This window comes from Aegilops tauschii, chromosome 1 (genome assembly GCF_002575655.3).
Source record: "Aegilops tauschii subsp. strangulata cultivar AL8/78 chromosome 1, Aet v6.0, whole genome shotgun sequence".
Lineage (NCBI taxonomy): Eukaryota > Viridiplantae > Streptophyta > Magnoliopsida > Poales > Poaceae > Aegilops > Aegilops tauschii.
This window is the reverse complement of record NC_053035.3, coordinates 4,983,605-5,003,409: the sequence shown is the minus strand read 5'-3', so window position 1 is coordinate 5,003,409 and position 19,805 is coordinate 4,983,605. Positions and strand designations below refer to the sequence as shown.

The 19,805-nt window shown below is 47.7% G+C and overlaps 1 protein-coding gene and 1 pseudogene across 1 annotated transcript; one reads left to right on the top strand and one right to left on the bottom strand.

The window, feature by feature from the left end:
• The window catches only part of LOC109765972 (vacuolar protein sorting-associated protein 60.1-like), a 34,245-nt pseudogene that overhangs the window by 7,779 nt on the left and 6,661 nt on the right, over positions 1-19,805 (bottom strand).
• On the top strand, positions 9,056-11,894 carry LOC109765918 (probable L-gulonolactone oxidase 4). The gene is made up of 2 exons (XM_020324692.4): positions 9,056-9,860; positions 10,446-11,894. The coding sequence occupies exons 1-2, from the start codon at positions 9,141-9,143 to the stop codon at positions 11,541-11,543; spliced, it is 1,818 nt and encodes a 605-aa protein (XP_020180281.2). The 5' UTR covers positions 9,056-9,140; the 3' UTR covers positions 11,544-11,894.

Below are 19,805 nucleotides of genomic sequence, written 5' to 3'. Positions count from 1 at the left end.
TTTTTATTTGGTTTTTATAAGTTTTTATTATGTTGATTACTTTTGGTTCAGGGTGGCTTTTTTGTTTTTGTTTTTTGTTGTTCTCGAAATTATCCTTTTCTTCGATTTTTATTTGTTTATACTATACGTGCAATGCACGTTAATTTGGAAGTATATTAAGTGCATGCGGATATTAAATACGATATTATTTACGTGTTATTATGTGATTAGCACTATTTTTGATATGAAATTAATTGCACGCTAAACGTGTTGAGCGCTCGACATTGAAGCAGTCTAGATTGTTGGATTGATATGATTTGATGGCCGAGATTAATTGGATCTGCCCATTTGGATCTTTTTATATTGGTATAGATATAGATATAGATGTTTGTCTTCATTTATAATTATAACGCTGGTGTATATGTGAACATTTTTAAAAATAGCTTTTGTAATACTCCCTCCGTTCCTTTATATAAAGTGTATTTGTTTTTGATAATATTCCAAAATGTAAGGTGCATTTCTTATAATTCCTCATAATTCCATTGTTAGCCCTTTAGAAAAAGAAAAGTATCTCTCTCATGATTGTCTGTATATCTTCTTGTAGCAAAAGAAGGAAAGTATCTTTCTGTCGATCGCATGTATCTCATACTTTTCTGGACTAACTGATTTATTTGATACTAACCAATAAATTTTTCAAGGGTAATTTCTTCCTAACAAGTCGATAATTTGATGCCTTGATCACCGTGCCGAAAATAATACACGTTACATAAAGGAATGAAGGGAGTAAATTTTTAATATATATAAACTTGTTTTAACAATATTTTAAAGACATGTCTTTGAAATGTATATTTTAAGAAAATCCGCATTCGCCTCTTGTAACTCCTAACTAGGGGTTAAATAGGTTATCCGCACGTTGCTACCTCGATCTCTCCCTTCTAGAGGTATCGTCGGCGGCCAGAGGTGCGGGGAGTTAATTTTCAATGGACATGTTGTGTGATGGTGTCTTTTTATACTGAAAAAGTCTTTCGCCCCGTTTTATATATCAAGCACCGACCAACAAGCATCCAGTACAAACACACGTCACCGCAACACACGCACACACCCAAGACAAGATACATAGGCGCTGAGCGCAACAACACCACTCCTAGCAATACTACAACGAAGAGATGAAGTTACATATGACGAACCATGGGCTACAAGGCGGCGCCTTCAGGAAGGGTATGACACCGGAGCGCCGCCACCGCCCGATCCAAGGATCAGAGTTCCCCCTAGAGCCGCATGACGGGCAATGAGAGCCGCGACGACGCCTTCAAGAAGGGAACGATCTTCGCCGCCGCCGGTCCGTCCAAAGATAGAACAGGTTTTCACCTCGGCCACCACTCACCGTCACCGAACGGCACATCCCGGCAACCACGCCGCCCACACGGCCATGGTGACCGGGCAGCGCCATAGCACGGGCTCTGTCCAAAAGCACCGTGCTACCACCACCAGGGCCGCGGCCCCGGCATCCAAGACCTTTACACCACCTCACACGAGACCCGCCTCCACCCCAACGAAAGAGACGAGCGGAAAGGTCCCCCCCTTTCACACCCCTGGGCGACCCCCAGCGTCGAGACCCGATAGGCTGGCCAGAACTGGCATCCACCGACCCGTCCTGCTGACCCGAGCGCGAGATGAGCGCGGTCCTGCAGCACCAAGAGGGGGACGAGGTCAGTCCTGCTGCAACGTGCGCGAGACGAGCTCGATCCCGCTGCACCGTGCGCGAGACGAGCGGTGGACCGCAGCTGGGTGAGGACCAGCCCTTTGATGGGAGTAGCGCCCAGATGACGAGGAGATGGGGCGAAGGTCGAGATGGTCTGACCGCAGATGAGCCGACGCGGGAGAAGCCGGCCGCTGCCGCGGGCAGAACCGCAACCACCGCCACTGCGCCGCCACCCCGACCACCCGAGATGGCCCCGGTCGAGGCAGCCGCCCGCAGCCCTAGCCGAACGCGGCCCGCGCCGCCGAGAGGTCAGATCTGGCCGGGCCACTTGCCGCCATCCCCGACCCCTGGCTCGCACCACTACCACCCTCCTTGACCCGCGCCGACCACGGCCCGCCCCGCAGGAGGTCAGATCTGGCCGAGCTACGCCTTGCCAGCCGCCGTCCCCGACTCCAGCAGGCACATCCACCGCGCCACCGCCCGCCACGAGCAGGATCCGGCCAGGGCCGAGCCGGATCTCGCCGCTGCGGCCGCGACGGGGCATACCACCGCCCAGCAGCCCACCAGCGACGCCAACAGCACCCGCCGTCGCCGGGACGGCCGTCACCGCCGCGCCGCCGCGCCCTGCCCAGCGCCGCGCAAGCACGCGAGAGGAGGCTGCCCCGCGTCAGCCCGCCCCGCGCGAAGGTTGAGATGGCCCGCCGCCGCCGACGCCGGCCGGGCTTTGCCCGGCGGCGCGCTCCGGCGGCGGCGGGGGGAGGAGATCGAGCGGAGAGGGGGCCGGCGGCGGCCGGTCGAGGGAATCGCGCCCCCCCCCCCCCCCTCGCGGGAGCGGGTCGGGCGAGAGGATAAGTTCGCAATACCACCGGCCGGTCGATGGTGTCTTTTTTCTTTGTGCCGGCTACTGTTTTCCTGGATCAATCTTACTTAGACACCACCGGCAAGAAAAAAACTGTTTTCCTTGATGAATACCAAATATGATACACCTTTGGGTGTCAGCATTGAGTTTGAAAGCTGGAAAAATAGAAATTGACTAGGAGCATAGGCCCCACTCTGCCTAATGTAGGTTTGCCATGGTACCTGATCAAGTCCTTACCGCCGCGGCTTGCACGAGGGTTAGGGAGTCAGGGGTGCGCATGGGAGGTTGTGTTGGAACCAAGGAAAAAAAACGCATGGTAGCGGTTACCTGCCCCCAAGACGCTGCATCCAGGGCCATATACTCGCTGGGTCCATGGTCAACCACTCATCACTAAAAGATGCACGTAAAAAGGGTAAATCCGAAGCAGTCAAAACGAACGGCCGAGGTGAAAAACAAAATACTCTCTGTTTTCATTCACTATGCATATTTGCTTTGGTCTAAGTCAAACTTTAAAAAACTTGATCAAGTTTATAGAAAATAATATAAACATTTATACGAACAAATATATATGATGTGGAAATATATTCGATGATCAATCCAACAGTATTAGTTGGTATTGAAGATGTTAACCTTTTTTTTCTAAAAATTTTGTCAGAATTTACAAAGTTTGACTTTAAAAAAAGAAGCTAATATGCCGAGTAAATACAGACATAGGCAGTACTTACTGCACATGAATCTTGCCATTTGGCAGCAGGTGAGCAGCAAGATGTTCTTTCACTTTTAAGAGAATGTATATATACTTACTTAAGTTTTCCGAGATTTTTAGTCCAACTGAATGCATATGACAAGATTGCAGCGTAGTAGACAGACAGATGTCTACACAAAACAGAGCACAAGCAGAGCAGTCTTCCTTCCTGCACCACTCTGCTGCCTCTCTCGTCTCAGCCAGCCTTGGCATGCAATACAGTGCTTGCTTTCACCACTATGTCATGTGTATATACTGATAAGAGATTTTGATATCAATTCAACCTATAAACTCCATCGTATTCAACTCAGCATGTGCCATCATAGTAGACATGCTAACAACAGGATGTACTGACAAGAGCTTCATCGTTCAGAGGATCATAGAACGAATCTCTCCATGCACAAACCAAGGCGCCTACTATTTACTCGAGATCAAACCAACACCTATAGATTTGAATCCATGCGTTTGCTACTGTACTCTCCGTAGTCCCAGTTCATCCTCCTGTCCTGCACAGGCAGAAAAAAAAAACAAGCACCAGGTCAGACAAAAGCAATTAGCTGAGCACATCATTCTACTGGTGGAGAGCCAAGCTAGATGTTTCAAAGCTCAAGATAATGTCTGTCCATGCATTAGAGGCTAGGTGCATCGTAGCCTGTTTCTATTTTCGCTGGCGGTGGCATATTTTCTTTTTCTTTTTGTCAAGCTCCGTTTGTGTGCCAGATTTGGACCTCACACTATGTTCCACACTTTATTTAATAATATAGTTGTATTCATCATTCTGATGCAGAGGCCTGGGATCATCCCCCTTTTGTATATTGCTCCTGGTAAGTGAATAAAACAAGATGATAGGCAACAGATGCTCAACAAAAGGCAATTGTTTACATTGCTCCTGGTATGTACTAGTATAACCTTGTTTCTCACATCAGGAGCATTCGTGTCTATCCATTTATTCCCGATTCTAATATTTTCGACGGTTTTGTGCAGAACTGTCGTACACATCTGTTGCAAGAAGAGCTAGCACGGTTTCAACCAAGTGATGGTGTTTCCGTTCAGCGATCCCGTTTTGTTGGGATGTGTATGGACAGGATATGCGATGAGAAATACCAATGCGCCGAAAAAATGTATGCAAGCAATGCTATTCGCCCACCCCATGCCCCCCCCCCCCCCCCAATCAGATTGAACCGCAAGAATTTTTGCGTTGAGGAGTCGTTCAACATGTGCTTGAAAATTATGGAAAATTTGTTCGACATCAGATTTATTCCTAAGAAGATAAATCAAAGTAAAACGACTAAAGTCATTAACGAAGCTAACATAAAATTTAAAACCTCCAGAGGAGGCGAGGGCAGCCCCCTGGCCCACACATCGGTATGAATAAGCTCTAGCAGTTTTGAAGAAACACGGGAATAATTATTGTAAGGTAATTGATGACTTTTGGTGCGTTGACACGCATCACAAACGAAAGTATCATGACCCGACGAACAAGGAAGTTTATTTGACCGGGCGACATAATCAACTACATTATTTGAAGGGTCATACACATTATTTGAAGGGTGATGCATTAACAGAGAGCATCATATATACACTCAGTGGAGGTCTCTACCATGTCATAAAGATTTTGGGGAAGATAACCCATACTTTATTCGACCGAACACACTTTGGCATAAATTCCATGCACACACCTACTTGCGAATAACACATGTGTATATATTTTTACATGACAAAGTAAGAAATGTGAATTTTTATTACGCACTCTAAATATTTTGACAACATGCATGGTTGTATTGTCATCATTTTCCTGAAATGCTCTATGACTTGTTCCCTAATCATGATTACAATGAGAAGTATATATGAGAAGTAAGAAATGTATAATCCTTCACATCTGATTATATTAAGACATAGACCCGTAAAAAGAAGATTAGGTTAGACATAGATAATTGAGACATTTACATTTGTGCCCCTCGAACTCACTACTCAGATTTACTTCCAATTTTGAAGCATGCTCAAATTTGTCCATCTGCCATTAATTGCACTTATAGAAATGGCCTTATGTGCCGTTTCCGTCCAATCAAAGCTCTTTGACCAGTATCTCACCGTTTCTTTGACAATTTTACCTCTGTCTCCATGTGTCACTTACTGGTGGGACCCACTCCCATTTTTTTAAACACCCTTTCTCTCGCACACACTTACATGTGGGTCCTAGCTAGGAAAACTAAAATGAAAAGTATATCCATGTGTTACTTACGGGTGGGCCACCATCCATAGAAAAAAGAAGCAAAATTCTCGCTCTCCTCTCTTTCTTTCAATTACAAGTGGGCCAAAGAAAAAAGGAAAAATAAAAACTATTCTCTTTCTCTCACCCCTCTCTCCCCCGAGGAATAATGGGCCGACGACACTCTCTCTCAACTCCGGCGAGAGTGCCGAAAGTGCCGCTTCCGGCGCTGGCCTCCCCTGACGCCGCAGCCCTCTTGCCCTCGTTCTCTCTCTCTGTCGCTCGCCCGATTTCTCTATCCCTCCCTCTAGCCCTCTCCCGCAAGCACGTCGAAGAGTGCCCAGTCGCCATCGTCTGTCAAGAACATAGCCAACAGCAACCCCATGCCCCGCCACTTCGCCAGGAAGCTCTTACGACATGAACTCATCCTAAAATCCTATGAATTCAACCAAAGATGTCAAGGACTGAGCGCCAGGACGCATCTTCCCCACCTCTGGCCTCGGACTGCCGCATTCGATTCGACGCCATTGAGGCACACCGGCCGATTCCTGCCGCTCATCGGGCATCGGGATGTATCAAAGAATACATGGGCGTCCTCCATAGCAAGCCCCATGACGTCGAGTTGTATTCCCCGCGAGCTCCGAGCTTTGCCATGGCCACCATCGTCGAAGTCCACGCTTCAGTCTTCCCCGAGCCCGAGCGGTGTCGCCATCATTCTCCTAGTGATGGATGACCCCCCCCCCCCACACACACACACACAACCTTTTTCCCTCTCCCTCCCCTCGCATGGAAGCTCACCGCCTTGCACCACCTAGAGCCGCCGCGGGAATGGTTGCCGCCGTTTGCTCATGGTCCTACGAGGATATCCCTGGACGCGGTAGATCTAGGGCTATCGTCTGGTTGCCTCTGCTGGCCTCCTTGCGGCCTCCCTGCGTGCCTCCGCCGCGGGAATTTCTTGCCACGGGCAACCGTCAGCATAAGCCACGATTTTCTAATTGAGCCAGCCTAACCCAACGTTAACTAAAACAAAATATTTGAGAAAATATGATAAGTTTGACATGTGGGCCTGATATTTTGTTTGACTAGTCCTTTTGTATTTTCATTTTATTTCTTGTAGCTAGGACCCACCTATAAGTGTGTGTGAGAGAGAGGGGGTGAGAGAAAGGGTTTTTTCAATAAAAAAAGTAGTAGGTCCCACCGGTAAGTGACACATGGAGACTGGGGCAAAATTGTCAAGAAAGGGTGAGATACTAGTCAAACAACTTTGACTGGACGGAAACTGCACGAAAGGGCATTTGTATGAGTGCAACTAATGGTAGAGGGGCAAATTTGAGCATGCTTCGAAATTAGGGGTAAATCTGAGTAGTGAGTTCAAGTTAGGGGCACAAATGTAAATGTCCCTACATAATTCAGATTGGGGTTTGATTATTTTCACATTTCTTGATTATTCTATTTTTGATACCATGAATGTTTTAGCGTCATTATCTCAAAAATATTCTATGGCTTGTAATTAATATCCTTAATCATGATTATAATTTAAGAAAAGTCCACTTTAGAACATTAAACTTCTCACTTGGTTTAAAATGCAACCCCTAACTTCAAAATTGGTCATCCCGCACCCTGAACTAACAATCCAGCTTAGGAATAAACCCCTCGTCCGGTTTTGACTCACTCGAATGGCTTTGACCTTGTTGACTGTTGAGTCAGCACGACATCGTCAGTTTTTGAACATTTTTTCGACATGTTTTTACCACCTCCCCCTTCTCTCCCGGCCGCTCAAGCATCCAGCCGCCACCAGGCCAGCCCATGAGCGCCTATCTATCCAGCATGTTCTGGAAGCGGCCATATTCCTGAAATGTAGATACGGCGGCGGCGGGCTCCTGCTCGTCGGGCAAGAGGCCACGACGGCTGGTCCATGGACCCGTGTGGCTGCTCCCTTCGCCCATTTGACTCCACCCCCGGCAGTGCCCTCTTGTCGCTGGAGAAAGCCCAAGGTGGATCTCGCTGGAATATGTCGGCTCGTAGGTGCAGGACGCGGCACTACACAAATTCATTGGCGGTGGCGGCGCGCATCGTCGCTGGGAGCGGAGGCGCTGAGATCTCCGCATACTCCAGAGGCCATGTAGATGTGCGGCGAGAAGAGTAGCATTCGCGGTGGTGTGGGTCATGTGTTGTCGCGGCTCGAGTAAGAAGGTGTTGGCAGGTGATAGGCGCCAGGGAGGGCAGGAGCGATGCGGGGTGGGGTGTCGTAGCGGGGTGACATGCCAGGGTGGTCCAGGGCACATGTGCGGCGGTGCCTCAGGTCAATGGGAAGGTAAGGTTCAAGCTGGAACGATGTGAGAGGGGTGGTTCTGGTGAGAAGTGGAGGCGTAGGATCTGGGGTTAGGTGGGTGCCACATGTAAGGAGTTGACATGGTGGGTCGACTCAGTAGCCAACACGGTCCAAGCCGTCAAAGCAGGGTTCATTCCTAACTAAGAGTAGTTATGATCTATTAGTTCTTAGGTCTTGAAACTGGAATTAAGGTTGCGGCAACCCATATGAATCTATAATACATAAATAGCTTATCCCCACTATCTTATTTTTCTTTGACATGCAGCCTATTCATGTCAGCAAATGTACCATGAAATCACCTCAGTGTGTTGCAAGTTCTCGTAAAAGCGTGCAACCCAAAAACAGTCCACACATCCATGGCCGTGGCCACTGATATTTTACTTATTGTATTTTTCCTCTGCTTCTATTATTTCTTGTACTCAAAAGATGCTCACATGCTACGCATTGTTTGCAACACGCATCAAATTATGAGAGCATCATCATACATACAATCAGTGGAGGTCTCTTTCATATCACAAAGAATTCGGAGAAGATAATCCTTACTTTATTCGACTGAACACACTTTGGCATAGATTCCATGCACGCACCTACTTATGAATAAGAATAACACATGTGTATAGGACGCAGAGTTTCTTAGCTCGGGTGAACAGTAAAATCAAAACAAAATAAAAAAATCCAAATTTTTTTTGGAACAAACATTGACAAAAGTTTTAAGTGCTTGCGAAAATTCATCACGAAATCACATTCCTAGAAGGCGTGGTGAAATTAAAAAACAAAATCGATACTCTGAAAATGCTACTTCCGAAAGCATTTTGGAGCATTGAATTTGTTTTTTTTGCCACGCCTTACAGAAATGTGATTCCATGATGAATTTTTGCAAGCACTTAGAACTTTTGTCAATGTTTCTCCCAAAAAGAATTTGGCTTTAAAAAAAATTCGATTTTACTGTTCACCAGGCTCAAATGAGCTCGGGAGCAGAAAGACACTTTCGCATGTGTATATATGTTTATATGAGAAAGTAAGAAATGTGGATTTATATTACGTACTCGAAATACTTTGACACAGCTCGTATTTTCATCATTTTTGTGAAATGCTCTATGACTTTAACTTGTAAATAACATCCCTAATCATGATTATAACTGAATACTACTAGTAGTTTTCGCATATTGCATTGCATATATGGGTCATTTATGTTTGACAAGGTAAATCTTAATTACCAGGAGAAGTTAAACAAGTGAGGATCAAGAGTTGCACAGCAAGCCGGCCATGACCTTGTCGACCTAGCCAGCTAGCAAGCTCTCGCTTGGCTATTTAATGCCTGCCTTGGCTACCAGCGTTCCACAGCACATACACGAAGAGCTAACAATGGCAGAACGTGGCGGACTGCTTACGTTTCTCCTCCTGGGGCTCTTTCTCGGCCTCGCTGGATCCAGTCCGCCGCCGGAGCCGGTAGAGTGCGCGCATGGCACGTCCGACTGCACTGTCACCAACGTGTATGGTTCCTTCCCGGACCGCACCGTCTGCCGCGCGGCCAACGCCACGTTCCCGCGCACCGAGGAGGAGCTCGTGGCAGCCGTGGCTGCCGCCGCCGCAGCCAAGCGCAAGGTGAAGGTGGCCACGAGGCACTCCCACAGCTTCACCAAGCTGGCCTGCCCCGGCGGCCGTGACGGCACGATCATCAGCACCAAGCGGCTCAACAAGACGGTGAGCCTCGACGCTGCCAAGGGGCTGATGACGGTGGAGAGTGGCATGGTGCTCAAGGACCTGATCCAGGCGGCCGCGGAGGCGGGGCTGGCGCTACCGCACTCGCCCTACTGGTACGGAGTCACCATCGGGGGCCTCCTTGCCACGGGTGCCCACGGCAGCTCGCTGTGGGGCAAGGGCAGCGCCGTCCACGAGTACATCGTCGGGATGAGGATCGTAACGCCGGCGCTGGCCAGCCAGGGATTCGCCGTGGTCAGGGAGCTCAGCGTGGGAGACCCTGACCTCGACGCGGTCAAGGTATCTCTGGGCGTCCTCGGCGTCGTCTCGCAGGTAATACCTACTCCTACGTGACTTTGCACAAATCACAAATGCAAGATGAAAGTTCTTTCTCTTCTTTTTTTACGAAAAAGATGAAACTTCTTTCGACTAAACGATCGATAGATTTACATTAATCACTACTCATCATTCATGGAATGAAAACTAAGTATATATTGGAGTACGATTAATTAACTACTCATTGTTCACAAATATAACATGTCTTGAATATTTCAATATGAACCACATACGGACAGAAATAAGTGAACAAACACTAAAACTTGTATATGTATATTTGTGAACAGAGGGAGAACTAATTTTTGGTCCACCCAACCAGAAAAAGAAAAAACAAAAAAAGGAAGGCACTAACAAAATTTGGGCTTCGATAACTGTCACACGTGTGGCATGTAGTAACACCGTCACACGCCTTTTACACTAAAGTTGCCATTTGGAAAAAAAATCTCTAAAAAATCGAAACTTGCCATCCAAATAGAAAGTCGCCATGCTTCACATTTAAAGTTGCCATCCCCTTGTAATTAAAGTTGCCATCAAATAACATGTGGCCGTTATCATTTGGGTAAAAAAATTGGACATGCGCAGGTCACGCTAGCCTTGCAGCCAATGTTCAAGCGGTCAGTGACGTTCGAGACACGTGACGACATGGACTTACCGGCGCAGGCCGCCGTGTGGGGCAGGCTGCATGAGTTCGGCGACATGGCATGGCTGCCATGGCAAGGCAAGGTGATCTACCGCAAGGACAACCGTGTACCCGTCTCGACCAAGGGCCACGGCCTCAATGACTACCTCGGCTATCGCTCGAACCCGACCCTAGCACTCATCACGGACAGAGCCACCGAGGAGCGCCTGGAGGAGGACAATAGTGACATCGCCCGTTGCCTGGCGGCGCGGGTGCCATCGGCGCTATTCGAGCTGCAGGGCTACGGCTTCACCAATGATGGCTCCTTCTTCACAGGGTGGCCTGTGATCGGGTTCCAGAACCGTATCCAGGCGTCTGGCACGTGCATCAGCAGCCCAGAGGACGGACTCCTCTCCACATGCACATGGGACCCGCGCATCCGGAGCCCCTTCTTCTATAGCTCCAGCTTCAGCATAGCGCTTTCCAAGGCGCCGTCATTCATCGCCGAGATGCAGAAGCTCCGCGACCTCAAGCCTTGCGCCTTCTGCGGTCTCGACGCCACGCTGGGTGTGCTCCTCCGCTACGTCAAGGCCTCCTCCGCTTACCTTGGCAAATCAGAGGACTCGATCGACTTCGATTTCACCTACTACCGGAGCTACACCCAAGGCGAGCCACGTGCCAACTCTGATGTGGTCGATGAGCTCGAGCAGTTGGCGCTGTGCAAGTACGGCGCCGTCCCTCACTGGGGCAAAAATCGCAACTTTGCCTTTGACGGCGTCATTGCCAAGTACCCCAAAGCCGCTGAGTTCCTCAAGGTGAAGGCCAGGTACGACCCTGATGGGATCTTTTCCAGCGAGTGGAGTGACCAAGTGCTCGGCGCCAAAGGCAGCTCCAATATGGCTGAGAAAAGTTGCGGCATCGAAGGGATCTGCATCTGCTCTGATGACTCGCACTGCGCGCCAGAGAAGGGATACTTCTGCCACCCGGGGAAGGTGTTCACGGATGCCAGGGTTTGCTCAACCCGACGCACATTCGGCGACGACCTTCTGAAGGAACAGTGATTGCTAATGCATGTATGCATGTGTCGGCTCAAGCAGCACCGCGATCAAAGCAATATGCTGACTTTAATATTGTTTGTATCGTGGTGTGTTAGCATTTTCCAGAGATTTCATCCATCTCCGTGGAAGATTTAAATAACGATGCTATAGCACCGCTATAACGTTTGAAGGGGCACCACGCCGCAGCTACGCTTGCTTTGCTATGCTATGCTTTGTTATGGCTGGATGCCAAGTATATGTGATATATGTATGCATGTCAACTATCAAAAAGTGTGTGTGTGTGTATGTGTGATATTGATTGTATGTTTGTTGAAAATATATCCTAGAGACAATAATAAAGTCGTTATTATTCTATATTTATGTTCATGTTTAAGTATATTCTTCTATGCTACTCCTTCAGTTCCTTTTAGATATTCCAATAAGGACTACATATGAAGCAAAATGAGTGAATCTACATTCTAAAATACGTCTATATACATCGATATGTAGTCCGTATTGAAATTTTTAAAAGGTTTATATTTAGAAACAGAAGGAGTAGATCACAAACCCACGGGTATAGCAAGTGATTCCATGGTTGGTGCATCCTGGGCATGCTTCCTATATTCACATAAGGCAGCTATGAAACTGCCACTAGAGTCTCGAAAGATGGCCGCCACCGCTCCCGAATCTGAATCGTTGTGTTACGATATGAAGCATCAACATTCAGTCTTATACACCCTGCAGGAGGTCTTGCCCATTTTATTTCTCAGTGTGGAGGCTGGATTTTTCCCACCAAAAAATTAGCTGCAATCCCTCTAATATTCTTTTCTTTGCCGGTCCCCTCTAATAATGTTCATTGCTGCACGTGTCAGGGAACCCACCTTCTCCACATGGGCTACCTTTTGCATTCCCCACATGGGCCACCCTGCAGGAGGCCGCAGCCTCGGGCTACACGCCCCCCTCTAATTGACCGGCTCTCTTCCTCACGAACAAAACGAAGGCGACTGGTGCTGGCAATTGGGGATCATGGCAGTGCGGGGCGGCTGAGATTAGTTCTTTGGAGAGAGATTTAAGGGAAGAAGACGACCCCAAAACACTGGATGTAGATCCCACGTTTCTAGAAACGGAAGAATTAATTCCTGGAGATGTTAACGTAGGGGGACTCCATGGAGTCTGCCTTCCTCCCGCGCGTGAACATGGTGCCCGGCGGCCTGCAGTCCTGCCTCCCGTTGCCATTGTGTCGCATGGTGCTGGTGGCCTGGCGGTCAAGCGACCAGGAGCGGCGAGCCACCGCGGGCGGCGACTACGTGCGGACGTGACGCCGAAGTGCGGAACCGGCGTCTCTCTTTGGTTCATGTTGCCCCCGGGCTGCTGTGAACTTTCTGAATGATTTTTGGCCAATACAAGATGCCATGTACTGTATGACTAATAACGTAGATAAAAGGGCTGATCTGTTGTACCTATAATTAAGCCATGCAATTAGCGATATGCTGTCTCTGTACAATGGAATCAATCAATTGTGTCCTTATTTGACTCTCGCCGTCTCACGTCCTCATTTGACTCTCGCGGTGACATAGTGAACTTCAAATTTTGAATTGGCAAGGGTTGTGTTCCTTGATCTGCCTTATTGTTCCGGGGTTCCCAAAATATTTGAAACACGTCCTGCCTATCGATCGCTCATTCGGAAGAGTTATACCCCTGGTCGTTACATTTTATTGGCCACATGGCGGTGTTGCTGAGCGACGGTTTTACGGCCATGGAGCAGTACAAGAGTGCCGTCTCCTTGAAAGTCAACAGCAAAACCTGAGGAAGATTGTGTTTTTCTTCTTCAAAGCGTGTACAGCATTGAGTTGATAACGTTTTTTTAGGGTTTTTGTTTCTTTTTCTGAATTGAGGCCATCTACCTACGCGAGTCGAGTCGCTGACCATGCCACTGCCGCCGACCACCTGCTCATGTCCGTCTCGCGGTGCAGTTTGTGTTCTTTTCATCTGAAATGCAGCTATGAATTGCAGAGTTGCCAATCATTGTTCTCAGGTAAGCAGGGCTGCTTCCCACATTAGATTTTGAAGTATTTTACTTCTACTGTATATGCAGGCATACTGCCTTGATTAAGGTAGCCACCATTTGCCCAGTAGTATCTATATTGGCACATTGATGGACTATTTATATGATGCATGCAAATCTGCAATAATTTAATACATATCGCACACATGATTGGCCAATACTGCTTTATTTTCCATTCTCTCGCTAGCCTTTACATGTTACTTTGCCCATTTAAAGCTACATATACGCTTTTCTCTATGCAGACCATGGGTTGCACTTGCATCTCAGGACAAGCAATGGCTTGTTTCCTTGACGAACAATTTTTTTGGCTGAATTGGTTATTGTGGATACTGGAAGTACTACTCCTTTGTTGATTACAGGGCCGTCTCGAGAAATTTGGGGGCCCGGGACAAAAATCGAAAGAGGGCCCTAATTTTTTTTAAACCATATAGATTAAGAACTAATTTTGCTAAAAAAGAGCTGAAGAACTAATGTAAGTAAATAATAGTCTCACTTAATTATTTAACATCAAATAAGTCTGCTTTGGTACAATATTTAGAAAATATATCAAATACTAAGGTAAAATAGTAAACATGGTACTAAAGCAATAAACTTCTAAACTGACCTCATTTTGTACCAAAAAGCAATATTCTTCTAGTATTTCTTGAAATGAAATCTTCGATCAAATATTCATAATTAATCTTCTCCAAGACATCATTCTCAAGTGCTATTGTTGCCAATCCATTGAGTCTTTCTTGGGTCATCATGTTCATCAGATTCTGCAATGTAAGCCTCAACCTCTACTGGATCACCACCATGTGCATCATCAATATTAGCATCTTGAGTTTGGTTTTCAGAATTGCTTTGAGGTTTCTCTCACAACAAATTTATCGAGAGCGCCCTTTTGGGATCGAGAATCTTCTTCTAGTTTTTGTTTCTTCCTACACTTTGAACACCGGAATCATACTTCCTCCCGGGATGCATGAATATTTCTGTTTAATGGAACAAAAAGTAATCTGAATCAACTCAAACTCTATGAATTATAGGACTGTATAGCTAAGAAAAAAGATAAAGACTCCACCTAGATGTAAGATTTTGACAATTGCGTTTAACAAAAATTAGTTTACTGCCTAGTGCCTACGCTGGAAAAATAAAATAGGGCTTTGTCTACAAGGACTTACGCCGGAAAGGGATGATGCGCCGGTCTGAACTGACGTCTTAGCTTTGCCGCCGTCGCCCTGCGAGACCTCTGTATCTGTCGCCGTCGCCCTGTTGCCACTAACTTCGGGTGCTAATCGATTGAGATTCGCCGTGCTAAAGTGCTAATCGATGGGGAGTTAGAGAAACGAACAGACGGGCTGCAAGGGCTACATGCGTACGTGTATTTGGGCTGCCTGGGAGTGCATTTTTTACTAGGCCTTATATATATGGGCCCTGTGCGGTCGGCCAATTTGGACTTGCTCGTCGATGGGCCTGGTTGATTAGTACATCTACCAAGGAGAGAAATAAGTCCGTGGAATGTTATTAGTACTTGACTTGGAGTGTGTTATCGGCGGGGGTACATACTTTTTTCTATTAATTCCTGGAGAGGCAAAGATAATTTAATTTTCTTTGACTTAATGTATTAAGAGTTTTCAATATAATTCTAAATCATGTAAGTATTCTATTTGCTTGCCATTGGCTTCACGTGTTTTCCCTTTTGCTTTTACTATGACAAGTGCACAGCGAGTTTCTGTAGAAAAGTCAAAAGAATTTGAGTACGTGAGGATTTTTTTATGCATATTGCCCCATTTTGTTGTGTTGCATGATCTGTTCGCTATATCTTATCATGAACAGCCGAGATGACAATTGCCGTTGTATGTTAGCGTGGTAGCAGTTGTGCATCCCTTTAACGGCTCTCCAAGAGTTGTCGTGCTTTTCAATTCAGCCGGCTTGGTGGTGACAAGCATCAAGATCCTCAACATACATGAGTGGCAGCCAAATGGCTTCGGCTTGACCATGTTCGAATATTTTGTGATCATTGGGGACATCACGTGTTATTTTTATCTCCCGTTGCAACGCACGGACATGTTTGCTAGTAATATTAAAAGGAGGAAGCTTTCATGGTTCTTCATAAGTCACCCCTTTATATCCGTTGATTTTGTGTTAACATATGATCGATGGCTGAGATTTCTCTTCTACTTCCTTTCTCCTATATATTTTCATCAATTAAAAAGAATGGTTAACTTCTCCTGATCCGTTCCTTTCGTCGAGCCCCCTAGCGATCGAAGCGATCGATCTCATCTGAGTCCATGCGATCGATCAGAGTCCAAGCACGATCTCAATTTTTTTTTTCTAAATTTGTGATTGATCGCTGACCAGCGGAGAGAAGCCCAACTAGCCTGCATGATCTCAGAGAAGCCCAGCCAGCCTTGCGGGATTGCATCAAGAAGTCGATCGGATCGATCGGACAGTCTAGCGATTGGTAGCGCACGAGATCGTATGTTTTAAGGCTTTTGCTACACCAGCGCGCCGTCTCCAGCTCGTATAGTATTCAGTTTTTGTTACATGAACAATTCCATCTGATGAATCGCTCAGATCGATTGCTAGCTGATGGAAAATTCGCCGGAAAAACAAAACGGAAACGCTGCAACGCACGAAGCCAGCAGGAGCGTACATGCCGATCCAGTTGACAGCTTTATCCATCCACGCACACGCGACGCATGACACCAATGGAATCCTAGCGGCTGGCAGGGCAAGAGGGAGGCTGGCGGAGCTGGCGGAAACGGTGAGTAACCGGGCAAGAGGGAGGCTGGCGTGTCCTGGATGACAACGTCAACGCCGGCGGTGCTGCTCCCGCTGCACCGTATGTGATTCTATTCTTTCTGTTCGAGATTGTGGTAGAATTCATGCTTCTAGTATGTGTTTTAGATGTGATTTGTTCATCTACTATGCTAGTTCGCATGATTAGTTTAATCTCTACTATTGCTGTCATGATCTATTTCCTATTTATTCGGATTAAATCTCATAGTAATTTGCTCATATTTCCAACTGGTTTCTCTCACAAAACCATTCTCCGGGGCTGTAAGGAGATCAATTAGACTGATTCAAGATGAAAAATTGATGGCAACGAATGGATGAGGGCAAGAGGAAGACGCCGCTGCTATATTTGTCATGTACGAAGGTCATGAGAACGAGTGAAAGAAAGATGCTATACGTAACTAAGTTTACTTTATTGTGTCAACCTACTACTTTAGGTATTTTTAACATCCTCTACTATTTACTGGTATTAAGTTCATTGTAACTATTTGTGTCGTCTTACAAGTATCATTGTAAATTTATAACCAAACTGAAAGGACTGAAGGAGTTGCTCGTAAAACAAATAAATGGATTAAAGTAGTTTGTCAAAATATATTTAATTGTTTACTCCATATACTTACTTTGATAAAAGGAGATTAGTTCAAAAATAAAACAAGTTTCTCTTATAGCATTATTTTCATTTAATAATTAATATTGAACATGGTATGATTAAGACGGCCTTACTGGAATTTTTGGCTGGCTTTGTAATGAAGTTCTGGCGATCGACGTAAGTTAGATTGTCATTGTAATCTTTTACTAGAAGCATATTTCAAGATTGCACTGAAATGATTATTTGTTGAGCGTTGATCAATCGACAGGTTTGTTATTTTTAGTTGCTCTGCCGATTCGAGTATTTTTTTCCTTATAGTTCTAATGGTGCATGTCAAGATTTTTGACCTATTTTCTTTCTCACTAAAAGTTTAGTTTCAATGCACAAAATTAGATAAACAAGATGACTGTTAAAGTATTGTTGCTAATTAATTATTTTTACTAGTGAAGTTGCTTCTGTTTAGCAGTAAAGTTGCCTCATCTAGCATTAAAGTTGCTTTTGGAAAAATCAAAGAAGCATATCCATATGGGGTTCAGAGCATCTCCACTTGTTTGCCCCCCCCCACCCCACCCCCCATGAGGCATTTTTCCGCCGCTTGGGGGGCTGCCGGCGAAAATTTTGGCCTGGAGGGAGGGTGAAATTTTCCACTTCTTGCGCCCCCCACGAGCATCTTGAGCGTGGCGGCGCCGACGACCTCCTCGGCGCGCGCCCAGCGGTGGAGCGCGAGCGTCAACGGGGAAGGAAAGCTCGTGGAGACGGGCAGTGGTGGAGACGGGCGGTGTTGCACTGGCGCGGTGGCGTCCCTCAGTGAGCACGGGGGCGAGGATGAGGCGGTGTCGTGGTCGTGTGCGAAGCTGCCGGGGCGGCACGCCACCCAGCAGAGGAACTCCCACGCCGTCTCCGGCTTCCTAAATGCGCGCGGGAGCTTGCACACGAGTCGCGGCGTCCAGACGATCCGGGCGGCCTCCAGCTCCGCCACGTCCTTGGGGTCCCAGCCTTCCAGTGCCCTCGCGAGCTCCCGCGGGTCCAGCCATGGCTTGAGCGCCGTCTCCTTAGCACTGGGCGTGTCCTTGTCACCATCCTCTTCCTCCGTGATGTCTCCCTCGCCATCCGCATCGTCCACGGCGTACGGCATCCTAGCATCCAGCGAAAGCTCCTAGACAAAGTCCTCGGTGCCCTCCGTGTGGCCCGCCTCGCTCATGATGGCGATGGCAGCCCGCATCTGCGGCCCAGGCATGACACTGTTGACGACGGCCACCATCTCGCGGACCAGCCACAGGAGCTGGTCGAACCTCCCGGCCTCCGCGAGCGCCTTGGCGAGCACGTTGTACAGCCGGGTGGTCCTACACGTGCACAGCGACGGCAGGAGCCGGAACACCTCGAGCGCCTGGTCCATGAACCCCGCGGAGGCGAGGTGGGAGACAAGGACGGTGTAGGTGCGCACGTTGGTGAGCGCGCCCTCGCGGACCATGGCGTCGAACGCGTCCACTGCGGCAGCGTGGTCCCGGGCGCCAGCGTGCATGGGCTGGCGAGCTCCTCCGGGAGGGATGTAGTTCGTTGGGCTTCAAGGGCTGGAGCGCTGCTCGCCGTCGCCGCGCTTGCCAAGTTCGAGGTCGGGCTGCGCTAGTGCACTAGCGACCCCGACGCGCACGTGGCCGACTTCTTCGACGTGGCTGCCGGCGCCGGTACACGGCCGAGGAGGCGCTGGAATTTGTGCCCGGGAGCGTGGAGGAGGAATGTTCCACGGGGGTATGAGGAAAAGAGGATAGAGAGTGAGGAGAGATGCTGACTTGTGGGGTTTTCGCATGCAAAAGATAGCGCCGGCACCCCAGACGCCCCCTGGTAGGCTGGGTTTGGGGTGGGATCGCCGGATGATTTTTTGGACAAATCCGACACAAAACATGACCCTGGGGGTATGACTAGGGCAGTTTCTTACCGCCGGCACTCAAAAAGTCATCCTGGCGGGCCTCGTGGGGGGACGGCTGGAGATGCCCTTAGTTTTGAAGAGCTTGTCGCGATCTGGCTAGCCAACTCATGTAGTTTCCATCATTACATCTGAATATTTTAATGATTTTCGTAAGCTACTCTACCGAAAATTAAGAACTTGCATAGGTTCACTACCGAGAAAGGGCTTATAGATGAACTTGCATAGGTTATAGGTTCGCTGTCTCGAATAGCTTAATCCGAGGTAGGCCTCGCCGCCCATTGTTCCCATCCCATATGCTCCCCATGGGCTCGCAGTTCCCCTATTTCGTCAATATGCCGGTCTGTGGTGCTCCTCGCCGCCATCTTCCCTCACGCTCCTCTATCTTCCCTACCTCGCTGGATCATTCTCCCGGCGGCGTTGCCCACCGAAGGGAGCTCCTATATACGGCCTTAAGCGGCCCTTATTGGAGTTAAACCTTAAGGAATCCATAATGGGCTGGCCACTGGAACGGCCCATTAACAGATATATATTCTTCTTCTTCTTCTTATAAATGTAAAAATTTATACGTAGTTTAAAAAAAATTGAACATAGGAAAATACAGTATGTGTTGCAAAAGAGAAAATGTTCATGTCTGTCAAAAAAATTCATGTGAAAGAAATCGTGGCAGCAGGTGCCTCAAAGGCTTGACACTCGGTGTGTGTGTGTGTGTGTGTACTTGCTGCTGCCAGTAGTACCACCTATGTCCATGTGCGCAGTGCTTCCATCCTTGGTGCACAGCAGACTCAGCCAGCACCACCTATGTCTCAACCCAGCCAGGAGACGAATGATGGTAAAAGCACTGTGGAATGGATACTGTTTGGCTGTACTGCGCACAGATTAAGATGCTGTTTGGCTGTACATGCTTTGAATTCCACAAAAGCTGCAACT